Source organism: Pan troglodytes, chromosome 5, assembly GCF_028858775.2.
Source record: "Pan troglodytes isolate AG18354 chromosome 5, NHGRI_mPanTro3-v2.0_pri, whole genome shotgun sequence".
Classification (NCBI taxonomy): Eukaryota; Metazoa; Chordata; class Mammalia; order Primates; family Hominidae; genus Pan; species Pan troglodytes.
Genome location: NC_072403.2, coordinates 9,042,310 through 9,062,289, shown reverse-complemented (window position 1 = coordinate 9,062,289; position 19,980 = coordinate 9,042,310). Strand labels below are relative to the sequence as shown.

The following is a 19,980-nucleotide window of genomic DNA, read 5'->3' as shown; positions in this document are numbered from 1 at the left end:
ACTGATGATGATAATGATGAAAGTTTAACACTTTTTGTAGAACTTACTATGTGCCAGGCAGTGTTCTAAGCTTTTTATACATATCAACTCATTTAATTTTCACAACAAATCCATAAATTAAATACTGTGATTATCTCCATATTAAAAATAAATAAATGACAAAGGAATTATATGGAAATTACAAAGATATTTTGCAGAAGTAACATGAGAAAACTTTCAAGAAGAATTATCAAAGAAATTTTAAGATTCCACTATGTCCTTCTCACAAGTAAGAAAGTTCAAGGTTGCTAGGCGTTGAGTCCTTCCAGGGTATCTTACCAAAGATAGCTTGGTACTTAGCAGATGGCTCTTCTTTGAAGTTCGTATTTGTGCTGTCTAGTAGTGATGAACTCGTCCCACCAATCTCCATATAATTGTAGGCTCCAATCTGAATGCCAGTACTATTGTATATGGTATATTTTATAGATTCATCTGAATAGAGAGAAACACACAGGTAAGTAATTCTAGATCAAGAGAAAAAAATACAGCATGGCAAAAAAGCAGGGCTTTATGCCAAACATTAAGTTAATTATCCTATGCCACCCTTTAAACTTTTCTTCTTTAAAATCTGGCTAAACCACCTCATACCCATTAGGATGCCTACGATTAAAAAAAAAAAAAAGACAGAAATAACGCATATTGACAAAGATGTGGAAAAAATGAAGCCCTTGTGCACTGCTGGTGGGAATGTGAAATGGTGCAGCCGCTGCTGTAAAGAGTATAGTGGGCCAGGCGTGGTGGCTCACACCTGTGATCCCAGCACTTTGGGAGGCTGATGCAGGTGATCACCTGAGGTCAGGAGTTTGAGACCAGCCTGGCCAACATGGTGAAACCCCTTCTCTACTAAAAATACAAAAATTAGCCAGGCGTGGTGGTGGGCGCCTGTAATCCCAGCTACTCAGGAGGCTGAGGCAGGAGAATCACTTGAACCCAGGAGGCGGAGCTTGCAGTGAGCCAAGATCGTGCCACTGCACTCCAGCCTGGTGATAGAGTGAGTCTGTCTCAAAAAAAAAAAAAAAAAATTGTGATTCTTCAAAAAAATTAAAGATAGAATTACCATATGATCCAGCAATTCCGTTTCTGAGTATATACCCAAAAGAACTAAAACAGGGTCTTGAAGAAATATTTCTACCCACGTGTTCATTGCAGCATCATTCACAATAGCCAAAAGGTGGAAGTAAGCCAAGCACCCATGAGCAGATGAGTGGATAACCCAACTGTGGTCTGGCTACACAATGGAATCGTCAGCCTTGAAAAGGAAGGGAATCACATCACATGCTACAACATGCATGAAGCTTGAGGACATTTCCTAAGTGAATGAAGCCAGCCACAAAGAAAAATACTGCACGATTCCACTCATATGAGGTATCTAGAATAGTCAGAGTCACAGAAACAGAGAGTAGAATGGTGGTTGTCCGGGGCTGGGAGGGGAGCTGGGGAGTTGGTGTTTAATGGATACAGAGTTTTAGTTTTGCAAGATTAAAACAGTTATATAGATAGATGGTGGTGATGGTTGCATAACAATGTGAATGTTAGATAATGCCACTGTAAAAATGGTTAAAATGGTAAATTTTATGTTTTTGAATTTTACCATAAAAAAATGTGGCTAACACCAAGTCAGAAAACAGAAGTGGATGAACAACACAGCAAAGCTCAGCCACACTTCCCAGCGGGATCCCACAACTCTGAACAACATCTGTGAAGGGTCCTCCTCCTTTACCTGATAAACTCAAACCTCTCAGGTTCAGTATTCAGAAGCTAGCCACAGCTCTGCACTACCCTCTTGTCTCTGATCTTCCTTTCACTGTTTCCTCCCTGTCTCCACTCCAGAGACTCCAGTCCCACCAGATTTCCCACTGATCTGCTGACATGATGCTCCTGCCTCTGCCTGGACTGCTGACCTCCCCACGTGCTTCTCCCTGCTTGTGAGTTTCTGACATAGGCCCAGCACAAATTCCACCTCCTTCCATGAGCCTGCACTGTAATCCTAGACTCAGCACTCTGCCCTGCGCAGCTCTGTATCCGAGCTGGGTCTGTTTGACTTCTCCACTAGAATGTGAGTCCCAAGGGCAGTGACCACACCCACTTGTTTTTGTATTCCTTACACTCGCTAGCCTGGGCCTTGGTACGGGGCATGGGCTCAATGACATTCATGCTGAGCTGAATTTGTCAAGTGTCGGTACTGTCCCTAAAGAGCACTTGGCATATCTTTGTAGGAGAGAGAAGGTGGTTGAGAAGACAGTTCTGAGGAGGGAGGGAAATGAGTATCAGCTCAAGGTACCTCCGTCAGCACACCTGGCCCTAAGGTAGGCCGCCCTCTGGACCAGGCACCGTGCTCATTTGTTACATTTTCTCTGAGGAAGCCAAGGAAACTAGGGACCCTCTCTACTGAAAGGTGTAAGAAATATAGGATGTGCGCACACACGCCATCTGTGTGCAATTCAGGGTGTTCGTGAAGCTGCTGAAACTGGGGTCCTTGGAATCGTAGCAAGGAACCCCTGTGACAGTCTCTGAGGTGCCTTCCAGTGCTCAAGGCTGTCTAGGTGTTCTTTGTTGACAATGATAATAACAGTGCTAATAATAGCAGCTACTGTTTACTGAGCACTTACTCTGCGCATCGCCAGGCACAGTGCTAAGCTGCCTTACCCTGTTTAATCCTTCTGGCCCACCACCTCCAGCTTACACTGACACCGTGTTCGTCACTCACAGTCTGCGCTCAACGCGGGCTTACATGGAGGTTTATTTACCCTGCACCTCTCTACTTGGAAATTTGTGTTCTTGAATCAGTGCTTTCTGCCCAAATCTGGCCACTGGAAAAACCATGAAAGTTATGAAGTGGAGAAACTAATGCAATATTAGAAACATACTAGAGCTTACAATATATAAATTTTCAGTTGTAACATTTTCATTTATAATTGAGGAGAATGAACTCTGGAGAGGCAAATGACTTTCCCAAAGTCACCCATATAGTGACCGGCACAAGCAGGACTAGACCTGGGTCTCCTGACTCTTAGCCCAGTGAGCTTTCCTTTTCTAACCTCACTTCAAGCAGCACAGTGAATAAAAAGCAGTGGGTCTGAGAGCTCTTTCACTGAAAGGAAGACATTTATTTTCCTTTTGTACTTACTGCATACACACCCTTCTTCTATGGTATGGCAAATTAGAAAACTCACATTTTGGTATAGAGTTAGGACTTTTTGATGATAAAAGCAAGCAGAGGACTTGTTTAAATTTGCAAGGAGAAACTCAGCGTGTTCATTTACTAGCTTAGTACCTGGCAGGATCATCTTTGGGAGCAGAAACACAGAAAATTCTATTATTTATTGTAGATCCAAGGGCCCCTTCCCCACTGAAAGCATCTCAGAATCCTGAAGAAGCTGCATCCCTGTACATCTGTCACTGGCAGAACCAGGAACCAGAGCGAGGTGAAAACACAAAGAGATTTCTGGCACTAAACGGGTGTATTTGGGTTGCTCATGTAGAAAAAAGATAAAAAATGACACATTAAATATTGGTTTAGGGTCTGCCTTCTGTCCACTAGGATTTAAACTGTGTGAGGGAAGGGACTCAGGCTGTTTGTTCAGTTATAGCTCCAGTGCCTGGGGAACTGCACGTCACAAAGTGGGAAGAGTTTTGGAATTTTTTTTTTTTTTTTTTTTTGCGACAGAGTCTCGCTCTGTCACCCAGGCTGGAGTGCAGTGGTGCGATCTCGGCTTACTGCAACCTCTGCCTCCCGGGTTCAAGTGATTCTCCTGCCTCACCCTCCCGAGTAGCTGGGATTACAGGCGCACGCCACTATGCCCAGCTATTTTTTTTTTTTTTTTTGTATTTTTAGTAGAGACGGGGTTTCACCGTGTTAGCCAGGATGGTCTCAATCTCCTGACCTCGTGATCTTCCCACCTCGGCCTCCCAAAGTGCTGGAATTACAGGCGTGAGCCACTGTGCCCAGCCAGTGGAATTTTTTTTTTTTTTTCGAGACACAATCTCACTCTGTTGCCCAGGCTGGAGTGCAGTGGCATGATCTCAGCTCACTGCAACGTCTGTCTCCAGGGTTCAAGTGATTCTCCTGCCTCAGCCTCCCTAGTAGCTGGGGCTAAAGGCATGCGCCACCACGCCTGGCTAATTTTTGTATTATTTAGTAGAGACAGGGTTTCACCATGTTAGCCAGGCTGGTCTCGAACTCCTGGCCTCAAGTGATCCACTCACCTCAGCCTCCCAAAGTGCTGAGATTACAGGCATAAGCCACCACGCCTGGCCAACCATGGCCCCAGCTGAAATTTTTATTGACTTGATCATGAATGAATAAAATGATATGGCAATACTAATAAAAAATTTTATCCCCAACATGAAGGAAACAAAAGGACATTCTGCTCATAGGATTATACATGACTTGGATACTGCTTAATGTCTAATCCAATATTTTGCATTCTACAGATCTTATCATAAAACCTATGGAAGAAATCGAGGATGTTTGCATAGGACGTTTTTGGAGAATTTGGCCTTTTGAAAGAAAATGTAACTAAGCTCTGTGGTTCTGAAAGCTTCCTCTACCTGAGATGATTTCAAGATCTCCAGGACACCTGTGGGTATCATTGGTAGATGCTGTTCAGGTAGTTAAGGTGATGTTGGTGAGTATTATTTGATAAAAATGCTGGATATTACATTAACTCACTTCCATTCTAGACTGCCAGTAACTACTATCACCTACCTTTTACTTCACCTGATAGAGATATGGGAGTTAAAAGAAAATTTTTCATCACTAATGGTAGTCTTTGAGCTATATAAGGTCAGAAACAAAAATATCCAAGACTGATTTCTTACCTTCAAAAAGTAGCCAGCAAGGTAAAAGCAAATAAGCAGATAACTTCCCATTTATCAGAGATTGGGTGAAATAGGACTACTATGCACTCCAGGTTAGAGTCAAAGATGCCTGCCAGTCACAAGGACCTGTAACCCGATGCTTGCGGGCATCTGTGATGAATCCTAGCCCCAGATGAAATACTCCCAGACCAAGTGGTCTGGCAGGGTCCACTCCACAGGGGCAATTTGCATCTGGCAGCTGATGATGCCCTCTGTCCCCACTGTAACCCACAATCTATAATAGAGCTGCTTGGTTGCTTTATTTTCTGAAAAATAAAAAAAGACAAGATTGTGACTATCGAAGACCCATTTACCTGTTGGTGGCAAGGAGCTGAATGGCATGGTGGGTGTATTTCCTAGATAGTTGGTCTCAGGCACTGGGATATTATGCAGACTAGGCATATGACTTGGAATTGGCCTGTACCAAACTCTGGGACCTGCTGTTCCTGGATCCAGTGGTCTTGTTCCAAAGCCATGTGAGCTATATAATCCATTGTTCTGATACAGTACTTGAGGTTGGCTGGTGAGCCCTGAGGGCTGGTGCACTGCATTACCATGACTGGCTGCACTGGAATAAGCAGTGCCTTTTCCCTCCATATTCTGAAAATTCTCGTAAGGTCTTTGCTGTGCAAAAGGGTCATGGGAGACCCTGCGTCTCCTTTCCTCCTCTCTGTTGTAAGCCACATTCTGTCTGGGCTGCTGTTTCGTCTGCCTGTCCATGCGGCTGCCATAAAGATGGTAGTTGGCTTCGTCTTGGAGTTTACTCTGCAGGCTGGGCTCATTCTCTTCTTGTGGGTGCTCCAGGGAGGGGGCAAACCAGGACTCCTCCACAGGACCCATCCCAAGTCCCTGGGAACTGTGCAGTGAACCAGGCTGCTCTGTGGCTGAGAAGAAATGATCAACATTAGAATGGGTGTCATGAAACATTAAAAAGTAAAATAAAATCTGAGCGCCGTCATGAATCTGTATCTCAAAGTAACACACAGAAAACAAGTACGAGACCAGTCCAAAGCATTTAGGAGATGGTCCTCTTCCCACAAGCTTTACAAATAATAATAGGAGCTCCTTGCTGGCAGTGAGAGAGTACTAGGAAAATTATAGCAAGCAAGAGAAAAGCGGCTGTTGCAGGGATGATCAAGGAAAAAAGGGACTTGGTTTGGAGCAGAGAAGGTGGTTGTCTCCTTGGAGCAATTCAGGTGGAAAATAAGATCTGTGGCTGGGTGCGGTGGCTCACGCCTGTAATCCTAGCACGTTGGGAGGCTGAGGCGGACGGATCACCTGAGGTCGGGAGTTCGAGACCAGCCTGGCCAACATGGCGAAACCCCATCTCTACTGAAAATACAAAAATTAGCCAGGCATGGTGGTGCATGCCTGTAATCCCTGCTGCTTGGGAGGCTGAGGCAGAAGAATCGCTTGAACCTGAAAGGCGGAGGTTGTAGTGAGCCAAGATCACACTACTGCACTCCAGCCAGGGTGACAGACTCTGTCTCCAAAAAAAAAAAAGATCTGCAGCAGCTCTGTCCTAAGCATGTCCCATGAATTCTTTCATTCTTGAAGAGCCCTATGAGAGGAGGAGCAATTATGATTTGATGGGTGAAGTTTAGAGGAGGTTAAGTAATTAGCCACAGATCAGGTAGCTAAGGGGCTTCAGTATCCTATACTCTGCCATCCCTTTTGTTACAGTGAAAAAAGTATCCCTACTTGACCTGAGACCAGCCTCTCTGCTTGTATCCTGGCTGTAAGTCACTCCGAGCTCCTCAGGGACTTTGCTCTCACATACGTCCCCTTCCTTCTTCTGAGCCGTCACTTCTCCCCATCAGATATATTAGGCCTTTTGTTCAGAACACTCTATGACTGGTGAGCACACTGTTACTTCATATTTCAAATACATGTAACTTGACTCTGGAATATTATTATAAATTCCTGTAAGGCAGGTGTTCACTTTTACAGTTTCTTCTGTTTCCCATATGGTCCTGAATAGTCTTTTAGAGAGTGGAGTGAATGAGTAACCAAACAAATAAATGAATAGGTTTTGACCATAGTGTCATTTACCTGAATTTGACCGGCTTGAAGGTACTGCCACACAATCAAGTTGAAGAGACTGCATTCTCTTCACAACTGCATTTTCGTTTGAATACTCTTTCTATAATTAAGAGCATAAATACGCACTTTAGTGAACAGCAGGAAATAGAGTCCCAGAAAATTTTAACAAGAAGAATTCATATTTTCAGAAGGTAGAAATTTCACACAGATCTTAAAAGTAGTAATTTTTTAAAATTAATGTTTTTCCCAAATAGCCAAAATGATCTTTAAAAAGAACAAGGTTGTAGGACTCACACTTCCTGATTTCAAAACTTACTACAAAGCTACAGTATTCAAAACAGTGTAGTACTGGCATAAAGACAGGCACATATGCCAGTGGGGCAGAATGGAAAGCCTAGGAATAAACCCTCCTATAAATGGCCAGTTGATTTTTGACAAGGTTGCCAAGAGCATTCGATGGGGGAAAACTGAATATACACATATGAAATAATGAAGTTGGACCCTTATTTCATACCATATAAAAATTAACTCACAATGGATCAAAGACTTTAATTTAAGGGCTAGTGCCACAAAAATTCTTAGAAGAAAACACAGGGAAAAAGCTTCATGACATTGGACTTGGCAGCGATTTCTTGGTTATGACACAAAAGCACAAACAAAAGTAAAGAGTAAAAATAATACATCAGAATTAAAAGCTTCTGTGCATCAAAGGATACTATGAAAAGAGTAAAAAGATAACCTACAGAATAAGGAAAAAATACTTTGGGAGGCCAAGGCAGGTGGATCCCATGAGGTCAGGAGTTCGAGACCAGCCAGGCCAACATGGTGAAACCTTGTCTCTACTAAAAATACAAAAACTAACCAGGCATGGTGGTGTGTGCCTGTAGTCCCAGCTACTCGGGAGGCTGAGGCAGGAGTTATCTCTTGAACCTGGGAGGCAGAGGTTGCAGTGAACCAACATTCTGCCACTGCACTCCAGTCTGGGTGGCGACAGAGCAAGATTCTGTCTCCAAAAATAAAAAAATAAATAAAATAAAATGGGGAAAAAGTTGCAAACAATATATATCTGAAAACGGATGAAATCCAGAACATAAAAAAAAAAAATCCTACAACTCAACAACAAAAAACAAACAACCCAATTCAAAAATGGGCAAAGAACTTGAATAGCACTTTCTCCATAGAAGATATACAAATGGCCAATAAGCCATGAAGATGCTCAACATCATGAGTCATAGGGAAATGCAAGTCAAAACCACCATGAGGTACACTTTCACACTCCTTAGAGTGACTATAATATAAAAATGATAAATAAAAAGTGTTGGTAAGATGGTGGAGAAATTAGAATCCTTGTGCATTGCTGGTGGGGAATATAAAATGGTGTAGCTACCGTGTAAAACAATTTTAACAGTACTTAAAAGTTAAACATGGCCGGGCATGGGAGCTCACGCCTGTAATCCCAGCACTTTGGAACCTCAGATCACCTGAGGTTAGGAGTTTGAGACCAGCCTGGACAACATGGTGAAACCACCCCATCTCTACTAAAAATACAAAAAACTAGCCGGGCGTGGTGGTGTATGCCTGTAATCCCAGCTACTCGGGAAGGTGAGGCAGGAGAATCGCTTGAACCCGGGAGGTGGAGGTTGCAGTGAGCCGAGATGGTGCCACTGCATTCCAGCCTGGGCGACAGAGGGAGACTCTGTCTCAGAAAAAAAAAAAAAGTTATACATAGAATTACCATATGATCTAGCAATTCCACACCCGGATATATATACCCCAAAGAACTGAAGGCAGGAACTCAAAATATGGTGCAGGTGTAGTATCCCTTATCCAAAATGCTTGGGATTAGAAGTGTTTTGGATTTTGGATTGTTTCCAATTTGGGAATATTTGCATGTACAGAATGACAGATCGTGGGGAGAGGACCTAAGTCTAAACATGAAGTTTATTTGTGTTTCATATGCACCTTATACACATAGCCTGAAGGTCACTTTATACCATATTTTAATAATTTTGTGCATGAAACAAAGTTTGAGGATACTGAACTATCAGAAAGCAGAGGTGTCAGGTGTGGTATTTTCCACTTGTGGCATCATGCTGGCACTCAAAACGTTTCAGATTTTGGAGGATTTTGAATTTTGGATTTTGGGTTTAGGGATGTTCAACCTGTATATCCATATGATGGAATGTTATTCAGCCATAAAAGGAATGAAATTCTGATACATGCTATGAAACAGATGAACCTTGAAAACATTATGCTAAGTGAAATATGCCAGACTCCAAAGGAAATACATTGTGTGATCCTTTTGCTAGGAGCTACCTAGAATTCAGAGACAGAAAACAGAATAGAAGCTACCAGGGGCTGGGAGAGGGAGGAATGGGGAGTTATCGTTTAGCAGGTACAGAGTTTCAGTTTGGGATGATAAAAAAGTTCTAGATATAGATAGTGGTAATGGCCGTACAACATTATGAATGTACTTAATGCCACTGGATTGTTCACTTAAAAATGGTTAAAATAGAGAATTTTATGTTAAGTATATTTTGCCACAGTAAAAAACTTTTTCCTTATAGGAGCAATAATCCTCATTATAGAAAACATAGAAAATTATATATTCTTAAAACCTATCCATAGTTTTGCCCTACACCCAAAGATAAAATGTTAACACTTTGGTATTTTTCCTTCAAGTTTTTTTTTTCCTAGTTTTATTTGTATTTTGCTGTTAACAGATTGTCTGCTATATAAATAAGTGGTCAAAAATACTAGCTAAATGAATACATGCATGATCTAGGGGAGAATGACAGAGGGTATTAATTATGTTCACACTTTGTAGCATTCTATATATTGTTTTTGTCTCTTTGTATGTTTATTTTTAGAGATCGAATCTCCCTCTGTCGCCCAGGCAGGAGTGCAGTGGCATGGTCATAGCTCACTGAAACCTCCAACTCCTGGGCTCAAGCAATCCTCCCAGCTTGTCCTCCCAAAGAGCTGGGATTACAGGCATGAGCCACCTCACCCACCTGTATGTTTATTGTTTTTAATTAACATGAAAAGGGTTTTTTGTTGTTTTTTTTCTTGAGACAGAGTCTCACTGTGTCCTCCAGGCTAGAGTGCAGGCTCAACCTCCAGGCTCAAGAGAGCCTGCCACCTCAGCCTCCTGTGTAGCTGGGACAACAGGCATGCGCCACCACGCTTGGCTAATTTTTGTATTTTTTGTAGAGATCGGTTTTTGCCATGTTGCTGGTTTTGAACTGGCCTCAAGAAATCCACCCACCTCAGCCTCCCAAAGTGCTGAGATTACAGGCACGAGCCACCCTGCTTAGCCTAATATGAAAAGTATTTTTGTTATTTTAATTTTATCAAATTGATTTTCTTTTTATAGTTATTTTTATTACACAAATATGTTAAGTACAAAGTCCTTTTGAAAGATTCAAACAGGCCAGGCATGGTGGCTCACGCCTGTAATCCCAGCACTCTAGGAGGCCAAGGCGAGCAGATCGCTTGAGGTCAGGAGTTCAAGACCAGCCTGGCCAACATGGTGAAACCCCATCTCTACTAAAAGTACAAAAAAATTAGCTGGGTGTGGTGGTACACGCCTGTAATCCCAGCTACTCGGGAGGCTGAGGCACGAGAATCACTTGAACCCGGGAGGTGGAGGTTGTAGTGAGCCCAGATTGTGTCACTGCACTCCAGCCTGGGTGACAGAGTAAGACCATCTCAAAAAGAAAACCAAAAAAACCCCCAAAGATTCAAACAATGCAGAATCACATAGAATAACATCCAAACATTCCTTCAGCACCTACTCTTCCATTCCCTAGAGGTAAGCCTTATCCAGAGTGTGATGCATATCACTCTTATTCTCTCTCTAGGAATTTGCACACACATTCCAGAAATATATATATATTTGAGACACAGTTTCACTCTGTTGCCCAGGATGGAGTGTAGTGGCACAATCTTGGCTCACTGCAACCTCCACCTCCCGGGTTCAAGCAATTCTCATGCCTCAGCCTCCTGAGTAGCTGGGATTATGGACATGCACCACCATACCTGGCCAGTTTTTTTTGTATTATTAGTAGAGACGGGGTTTTACCATGTTGGCCAGCTGGTCTCCAACTCCTCACCTCAAGTGATCTGTACACCTCCGCCTCCCATAGTGCTGGAATTACAGGCATGAGCCACTGCACCCGGCCAAAATATATGTATCTTTAACATTAAAAGGACCACACTGTAAGTATTGTTTTGTGACTTATTTTTTTCACTAACAGCTAATCTTGAAGATCTTTCTATATCATTACATGTTAGTTTCCACCTCTTTCTTTTAAATGGCTATTAGTATTCTGTAGTTTAGATGAATCATAATTTAGGGCAGTTACTTATGGACATTTGAGTTGTTTCTAATTTTTCACTCTTATAAACTAAGGTGCAAAGAATGGAAACTACATCTTTGAGTGCACGTGAGCGGTATAGATTACTGAGAGTAGAACTGCAGCCAAACTTATGGGCTTGTGGAGTTTGTTGGGTGCCTCACCTTCTAATAAACTTCGCCACTCTTACCAACACTGCAGAAGACTGCTTGTTATTCTGCATTTTCACCAACACACTGTATCACTAATCTTTCAAAAATTTCAATCTAATGGATGAAAAATTGTAACGGGTTCATTTTGCCTTTCTCTGTTGGCAAGGCCAAATATCTTTTGTGAAGTATGTTGTTCAGTTTCTTTTTTGAATTGTCTATGTTCTTTGTCTATTATTTTTCTTTTATTTTGGTTGTTTTGTTTGTTTTTTTGAGACGGAGTCTCGCTTTGTCACCCAGGCTGGAGTGCAGTGGCTCCATCTCGGCTCACTGCAAGCTCCGCCTCCTGGGTTCACACCATTCTCCTGCCTCAGCCTCCCAAGTAGCTGGGACTGCAGGTGCCTGCCACCACACCCGGCTAATTTTTTGTATTTTTAGTAGACATGGGGTTTCACCATGTTAGCCAGGATGGTCTCGATCTCCTGACCTCGTGATCCACCAGCCTCGGCCTCCCAAAGTGCTGGGATTACAGGCGTGAGCCACCACACCCGGCCTATTTTTGTTTTTTATTTGTAGGCACTCTGTTAAATATCCTGGATATTAATCCTTTGCTAAACACAATTTCTCCTTTTCGACTACCTTTCCATTTTCATGAAGTCATATACAATAATCTTTTTCTTTATACCTTGCGAATTTTGTGTGTGGCTTAAGAAACATACATGGATTGATTTTGGACTTTATGGTAGACACAGTGATGGGCCTCTCAGATTCCCCCTCAAGGAGGGATTTGCTGCCCTGTTGCAAGGAGCTGAGTGAACAAACAGCCTGCAGCTGTGAACTCCTTTGCCCCAGGTACTCCCCTTCTGAGCCAGTGACTGAGAAAGGCGAGGGGATAAAGCCTTGGCCATTTCAGTCTGACGTGGGACAAGCCTGAGGGGCATTTGCTCAGTGCTCCCCACTGCCAGAGCTCTCTGTCAGGCTTCGTTGCCTTCTGACTTCTTCCTCTGCTCATTCCTGCTTCCCACTCCTTCCTTGCACCCCAATCTCCAACTCAGTGGCTGCTTCTGGAAAACCCAACCTGCAAAGACTCACCTTTTCTATTAATCTATTTGATTATCCTTGCTGTAGTCTACACTGTTCTGATCTCCTCCTTCAGAATTTTCTTAGCTATCTTTGTACATTTTGTGTAACTTAAGAGTCAGCTTGTTGAATTCCATAAAGAATTTGGTTGTGCTTTTAATTAGGATTGCACTCCTTTTATAAATGATGTTGGGGAGAATAAACAGCTTTAGTATGTCAAGTCTTTCCATCCATAAACACATTTCACTGTTTATTTGGATTTATTTCATGTTGTTTAGAAAAGCCTTGCCATATTTGCCAATGTTTAGACACATAATATTATCTTATTGTGGTTTTAATTTGCATTTCTCTAATTACCAGTAAAGTTGTGCACTTTTTTGGTGTATTTATTCTCTTTGGTGAAGTGCCCATTCAGCTATTTCATCCCTGTTTTAACTGGGTTGCATATCTTTTCCTTTCCGATTTATACAATTTCTCTAGATTTTATGTATTCAAGTCCTTTGTCAGTTACGTGTGTGTTGCACTTCTCCCATTCTGTGACTGGTTTATTTATTTATTTATTTATTTATTGGAGATGGGGTCTCATTCAGTAACCCAGGCTGGAGCGTAATGGCGCAGCCTCCCGGGCCCAAGCAGTCATCTCATCTCAGCCTCCTGAGTAGCTGGGACCGCAAGTGGGCACCACCACGCCCAGCTAATTTCTTAATTATTATTTGTAAAGAGGAGGTCTCACTATGTTGCCCAGGCTAGTCTCAAACTCCTGGCCTCAAGCAATCCTCCCACCTCAGCCTCCCAAAGTGCTGGGATTACAGGCATGAGCCACCATGCCCTGCCTCCATTCTCTTAATGGTTTATTTTGATGAATAAAAGTTTTAAAATGAATGTATACATTCATTTAAAAATCTTCTAAATTTATAAATGTATAAATTTATTTATAAATAATTTATAGAATTTTACAATGAATTCGTTTATAAATTCGTTTTAAACATTCATTTAAAATTTTATAAATTTTAAAATTTATCAATTCTTACCACTACAGCTAATGCTTTTGTATACTGTTGAGGATCCCCTACCCTGAGGATATGGACAAATTCTCCTATATTTTCCAATAGCTTTATAATTTTATCTTTCACATTTCTGTCAGTAATCAACCTGGAGCTGATTTTTTGGTATGGTGTAAGGTAGAAGCCCAATTTCATTTCTGTACCATGTGGATACCCAGTTGTCTCAGCACCATTTACTGAAAAGACTGTCACTTTCCCACTGCTCTACAGTGCCATCTCTGTGAAAATCAAGTTTCTAGGTATGTGTAGATCTATGGGTTTTCAACTCCATTCCAACAGTATCTGTCCAACCTACACCAATACCACTGTCTTTTTAATATAGCTTTATAATAATTCTTGACAAGAATCTGATAAGGCAAACCCTGCACTACTAGTCTTGTCCTTCTTCAAGGGCATCCTGGCTGTTCTTATTCTCTTCTTTACCTTTTCATATGGATTTCAGAGTAGGTTTGTCAAGTTCCACTCCTCACACCCACTTGCCACACACACACAAAACTAAAAGGTTGAGATATAGGCCGGGCGTGGTGGCTCACACCTGTAATCCCAGCCCTTTGGGAGGCCAAGGCAGGCGGACCATTTGAGGTCAGGAGTTTGAGACCAGCCTGGCCAACATAGTGAAACCCCATGTCTACTAAAAATACAAAAATTAGCCGGGCATGGTGGCGCACGCTTTTAATCCAGCTACTCGGGAGGCTGAGGTAGGAGAATTGCTTGAACGCGGGAGGCAGAGGTTTCAGTGAGCCGAGATTGCGCCTCTCAACTCCAGCGTGGGCAACAGAGCAAGACTCTGTCTCAAAAACAAAACAAAACAAAACAAAATACTTGGCTGGGCACGGTGCCTCACACCTGTAATCCCAGCACTCTGGGAGGCTCAGGCGGGCAGATCACGAGGTCGGGAGATCGAGACCATCTTAGCTGACACGGTGAAACACCGTCTCTATTAAAAAAAAAAAAAAAAATTCGCTGGGTGTGGTGGTGGGCGCCTGTAGTCCCAGCTACTCAGGAGACTGAGGCAGGAGAATTGTATGAACCCAGGAGGCAGAGCTTGCAGTGAGCTGAGATCATGCCACTGCACTCCAGCCTGGGAGACACAGCGAGACTCTGTCTCAAAAAAAAAAAAAAAAAAAAAAAAAAAAAAAAAAAAAAAACTTGAGATATTGGTTGAGATTGCATTGATTCTATAGATCAATTTGGGAAGAGCTGACATCTTCGTACTATGGTGACTTCCGAATCACAAAGTAAATGGTATATTTCTTCACTTACTTTGGTCTTATGTCTCTCAATTAAGGTTATACTTTTAGAGTTACTACATACGTTTTGTAAGATTTATTTTTATATATTGATTTTTATAACTAAACTATTATTAATTTAAAAGATACTTTTGAGTTTTTCTATGTACACATCCTATAACCTATGAACAGTTTTGTTTCTTCTTTTCCAATCCTGTATCTCTTCTTGCTTTTTCTTGCTCTACTAAAATAGCTAGGGCCTCCAGTACCAGGCTGACCAGAAATAGGGGTGGTAAGTAGCTTGGTCTTGCATATTATTTCAGAGAAAGGTGGGCTGGACACAGTGGCTCACGCCTTGTAATTCCAGCACTTTGGGAAGCTGAAGAGGGCAGATGGCTTGAGCTCATGAGTTTGAGACCAGCCTGGGCAACATGGCAAAATCTTGTCTCTACAAAAAATACAAATTAGCCAGGCATGGTGGTGCATGCCTGTCGTCCCTCAGGGGGCTGAGGTGAGAGGATTGCTTCGGCCTGGGAGGTCAAGGATACAGTGAGCCGTGATCACGCCACTGCACTCCAGCCTAGGCAACAGAGTAAGACCTTGCCTCAAAAAAAAAAAAAAAAAAAAGGCTGTTAACATTTTGTTAAAATAAGTACAAAACTTCTGTTCGTTTCAAGATACCTTATTATCAGAAAAGGAATTTCTTTTCTGACTTGCTAGCATTTTTAATCATGAATAAACATTACATTTTATCAACAGATTTATCTGCATCTATTGAAAAGATATATCTTTTTCTCATTTAAGAAGACAATGTAATAAATTATAATGACAGATTTTCATAAAGTTAAACTAACTTTGCATTCTTGGCAGAAACCGAATTTTGCATTTGTTCTTTGATGAATTGAGTTTGTTTATAGTATTTTATTTAGAACTTTTGCATCTATACTGTTAAACAAGATTGGTCTGTAATTTTCCTTTCTTGTACCTTATTTTCCAGTTTTGGGAATCAAGGTTATGCTTACACAAAGTGAATCTGGAAGAGTTCTCTCTTCTCTATTATCTAGAGAAAACTGTATAAGATTGACATAATTTCTTCATTGAATATTTGGCAGAAATCATTGATGAAGCTCTCTGTGGGGTTTTCTCTATAGGAAGTTTTTTTTTTTTTTATCACTGCTTCTTTTAATAGTTACAGGAATATTCTAAGTTTCTATCTCTATTTGAGTTAGCTTTGCTAAATTGAACTTTTTTAAGACATTGGTCCATTTTATCTAAATTTTAAAATAATTAACAAAAAGTTGTTCATAATATTCTCTTAATACCATTTGATGTCTGCAGGACCTATAGTGATTCCTCCTTATTCATGGATTTCAATCTTGTCTCCTTTTTTGTCAGTCTTTTTTTTCTTTTTTTTTCTCAGAAGTAGGGTCTCACTCTGTTGCCCAGGTTGGAGTGCAGCAGCATGATCACAGCTTACTCCAGCCTCAAACTCCTGGGCTCAAGCAGTCCTCCCATCTCAGCCTTCATGGGACTACTGGCACATGCCACCATGTCTCATTAATTTTTTATTTTATTTTTTTAGAGATGGGGTCTCACTGTGTGGCCTAGGCTGGTCTCAAACTCCTGGCCTCAAACGATCCTCTCACCCCAGCCACCCAAGTAACTGGGATTACCTCACACCTGGCTCTATCAGGTGTGATTAGTCTATTGTATTAGCCTTTCGAATAACCAATATTTGGATTTTTTGATCCGCTGTTAGTTACTTTCTGCGGCATTAATTTATGCTCTTTTCCTTATTATTTACTTCTTTTTTCTCTAGGTTTATTTGCTATCTTCTTCAGATAATGTTTGGCTAATTAATTTTCAGCCTTTCTTCATATATATATATATATATGAAATATTTATTTATTTAAGGTTATATTAAGTACTCCTTTGCAAAGTGCATTTTATAATTTTAATATGTAGTGTTTTGTTAGCCTTCAGTGAAAAATATTTTCTAAATACCATTGTGATTTATTTTTTTTGATCCAAGGGATATTTAAAAGTATATTTCGTTACTTCTAACCACATAAGATTTTCCAATTACCTTTTTAAAATTAATTTTGAACATAACTGAAATATAGTCAGAGGACATTTTTATGATTACAATCCTTTTAAATTGAGACTTATTTGATTTCCCAGCACATGGTCAGTTTTTGAAAATGCTCTGTATGTTCTTGAAAAGCCTTTAAAGGTAGGTGCGCTGCAGTTACTAGGTGCAGCAGGTAGGTACTCTGCAGTTACTAGGTGCAGCAGGTAGGTACGCTGCAGTTACTAGGTGCGGCAGGTAGGTACGCTGCAGTTACTAGGTGCGGCAGGTAGGTGCGCTGCAGTTACTAGGTGCGGCACGTAGGTGCGCTGCAGTTACTAGGTGCGGCAGGTAGGTGCGCTGCAGTTACTAGGTGCGGCAGGTAGGTGCGCTGCAGTTACTAGGTGCGGCAGGTAGGTGCGCTGCAGTTACTAGGTGCGGCAGGTAGGTACTCTGCAGTTACTAGGTGCAGGAGGTAGGTACTCTGCAGTTACTAGGTGCAGGAGGTAGGTACTCTGCAGTTACTAGGTGCGGCAGGTAGGTACTCTGCAGTTACTAGGTGCGGCAGGTAGGTGCGCTGCAGTTACTAGGTGCGGCAGGTAGGTGCGCTGCAGTTACTAGGTGCGGCAGGTAGGTGCGCTGCAGTTACTAGGTGCGGCAGGTAGGTACTCTGCAGTTACTAGGTGCAGGAGGTAGGTACTCTGCAGTTACTAGGTGCAGGAGGTAGGTACTCTGCAGTTACTAGGTGCGGCAGGTAGGTACTCTGCAGTTACTAGGTGCGGCAGGTAGGTGCGCTGCAGTTACTAGGTGCGGCAGGTAGGTACTCTGCAGTTACTAGGTGCGGCAGGTAGGTACTCTGCAGTTACTAGGTGCGGCAGGTAGGTACTCTGCAGTTACTAGGTGCGGCAGGTAGGTGCGCTGCAGTTACTAGTTGCGGCAGGTAGGTGCGCTGCAGTTACTAGTTGCGGCAGGTAGGTGCGCTGCAGTTACTAGTTGCGGCAGGTAGGTGCGCTGCAGTTACTAGTTGCGGCAGGTAGGTACTCTGCAGTTACTAGTTGCGGCAGGTAGGTACTCTGCAGTTACTAGTTGCGGCAGGTAGGTGCGCTGCAGTTACTAGTTGCGGCAGGTAGGTACTCTGCAGTTACTAGTTGCGGCAGGTAGGTACTCTGCAGTTACTAGGTGCGGCAGGTAGGTGCGCTGCAGTTACTAGGTGCGGCAGGTAGGTGCGCTGCAGTTACTAGTTGCAGGAGGTAGGTACTCTGCAGTTACTAGTTGCGGCAGGTAGGTACTCTGCAGTTACTAGTTGCGGCAGGTAGGTACTCTGCAGTTACTAGTTGCGGCAGGTAGGTACTCTGCAGTTACTAGGTGCGGCAGGTAGGTGCGCTGCAGTTACTAGGTGCGGCAGGTAGGTGCGCTGCAGTTACTAGGTGCGGCAGGTAGGTGCGCTGCAGTTACTAGGTGCGGCAGGTAGGTGCGCTGCGGTTACTAGGTGCGGCAGGTAGGTGCGCTGCGGTTACTAGGTGCGGCAGGTAGGTGCGCTGCGGTTACTAGGTGCGGCAGGTAGGTGCGCTGCGGTTACTAGGTGCGGCAGGTAGGTGCGCTGCGGTTACTAGGTGCGGCAGGTAGGTGCGCTGCGGTTACTAGGTGCGGCAGGTAGGTGCGCTGCGGTTACTAGGTGCGGCAGGTAGGTGCGCTGCGGTTACTAGGTGCGGCAGGTAGGTGCGCTGCGGTTACTAGGTGCGGCAGGTAGGTGCGCTGCGGTTACTAGGTGCGGCAGGTAGGTGCGCTGCGGTTACTAGGTGCGGCAGGTAGGTGCGCTGCGGTTACTAGGTGCGGCAGGTAGGTGCGCTGCGGTTACTAGGTGCGGCAGGTAGGTGCGCTGCGGTTACTAGGTGCGGGAGGTAGGTGCGCTGCGGTTACTAGGTGCGGCAGGTAGGTGCGCTGCGGTTACTAGGTGCGGCAGGTAGGTGCGCTGCGGTTACTAGGTGCGGCAGGTAGGTGCGCTGCGGTTACTAGTTGCGGCAGGTAGGTGCGCTGCGGTTACTAGTTGCGGCAGGTAGGTGCGCTGCGGTTACTAGTTGCGGCAGGTAGGTGCGCTGCGGTTACTAGTTGCGGCAGGTAGGTGCTCTGCGGTTACTAGTTGCGGCAGGTAGGTGCGCTGCGGTTACTAGTTGCGGCAGGTAGGTGCTCTGCGGTTACTAGTTGCGGCAGGTAGGTGCTCTGCGGTTACTAGTTGCGGCAGGTAGGTGCTCTGCGGTTACTAGTTGCGGCAGGTAGGTGCTCTGCGGTTACTAGGTGCGGCAGGTAGGTGCGCTGCGGTTACTAGGTGCGGCAGGTAGGTGCGCTGCGGTTACTAGGTGCGGCAGGTAGGTGCGCTGCGGTTACTAGGTGCGGCAGGTAGGTGCGCTGCGGTTACTAGGTGCGGCAGGTAGGTGCGCTGCGGTTACTAGGTGCGGCAGGTAGGTGCGCTGCGGTTACTAGGTGCGGCAGGTAGGTGCGCTGCGGTTACTAGGTGCGGCAGGTAGGTGCGCTGCGGTTACTAGGTGCGGCAGGTAGGTGCGCTGCGGTTACTAGGTGCGGCAGGTAGGTGCGCTGCGGTTACTAGGTGCGGCAGGTAGGTGCGCTGCGGTTACTAGGTGCGGCAGGTAGGTGCGCTGCGGTTACTAGGTGCGGCAGGTAGGTGCGCTGCGGTTACTAGGTGCGGCAGGTAGGTGCGCTGCGGTTACTAGGTGCGGCAGGTAGGTGCGCTGCGGTTACTAGGTGCGGCAGGTAGGTGCGCTGCGGTTACTAGGTGCGGCAGGTAGGTGCGCTGCGGTTACTAGGTGCGGCAGGTAGGTGCGCTGCGGTTACTAGGTGCGGCAGGTAGGTGCTCTGCGGTTACTAGGTGCGGCAGGTAGGTGCGCTGCGGTTACTAGGTGCGGCAGGTAGGTGCGCTGCGGTTACTAGGTGAGGCAGGTAGGTGCGCTGCGGTTACTAGGTGGTAGGTACGCTGCGGTTACTAGGTGCGGCAGGTAGGTACGCTGCGGTTACTAGGTGCGGCAGGTAGGTACGCTGCGGTTACTAGGTGCGGCAGGTAGGTATGCTGCAGTT

At 44.0% G+C, this 19,980-nt stretch overlaps 1 protein-coding gene across 5 annotated transcripts in view; it reads right to left on the bottom strand.

Moving 5' to 3' along the window:
* Positions 1-19,980, bottom strand: part of RIPK1 (receptor interacting serine/threonine kinase 1) — a 50,849-nt gene that overhangs the window by 3,924 nt on the left and 26,945 nt on the right. For all 5 annotated transcript variants that reach the window (XM_016954825.4, XM_016954826.4, XM_054685574.2 and 2 more), the window contains 3 exons: positions 6,952-7,042; positions 5,214-5,783; positions 319-471 (listed from right to left, as the gene is read on the bottom strand). In XM_016954825.4, the coding sequence (XP_016810314.1) occupies positions 319-471; positions 5,214-5,783; positions 6,952-7,042 (814 nt within the window). The remainder of the gene's footprint in view (positions 1-318; positions 472-5,213; positions 5,784-6,951; positions 7,043-19,980) is intronic.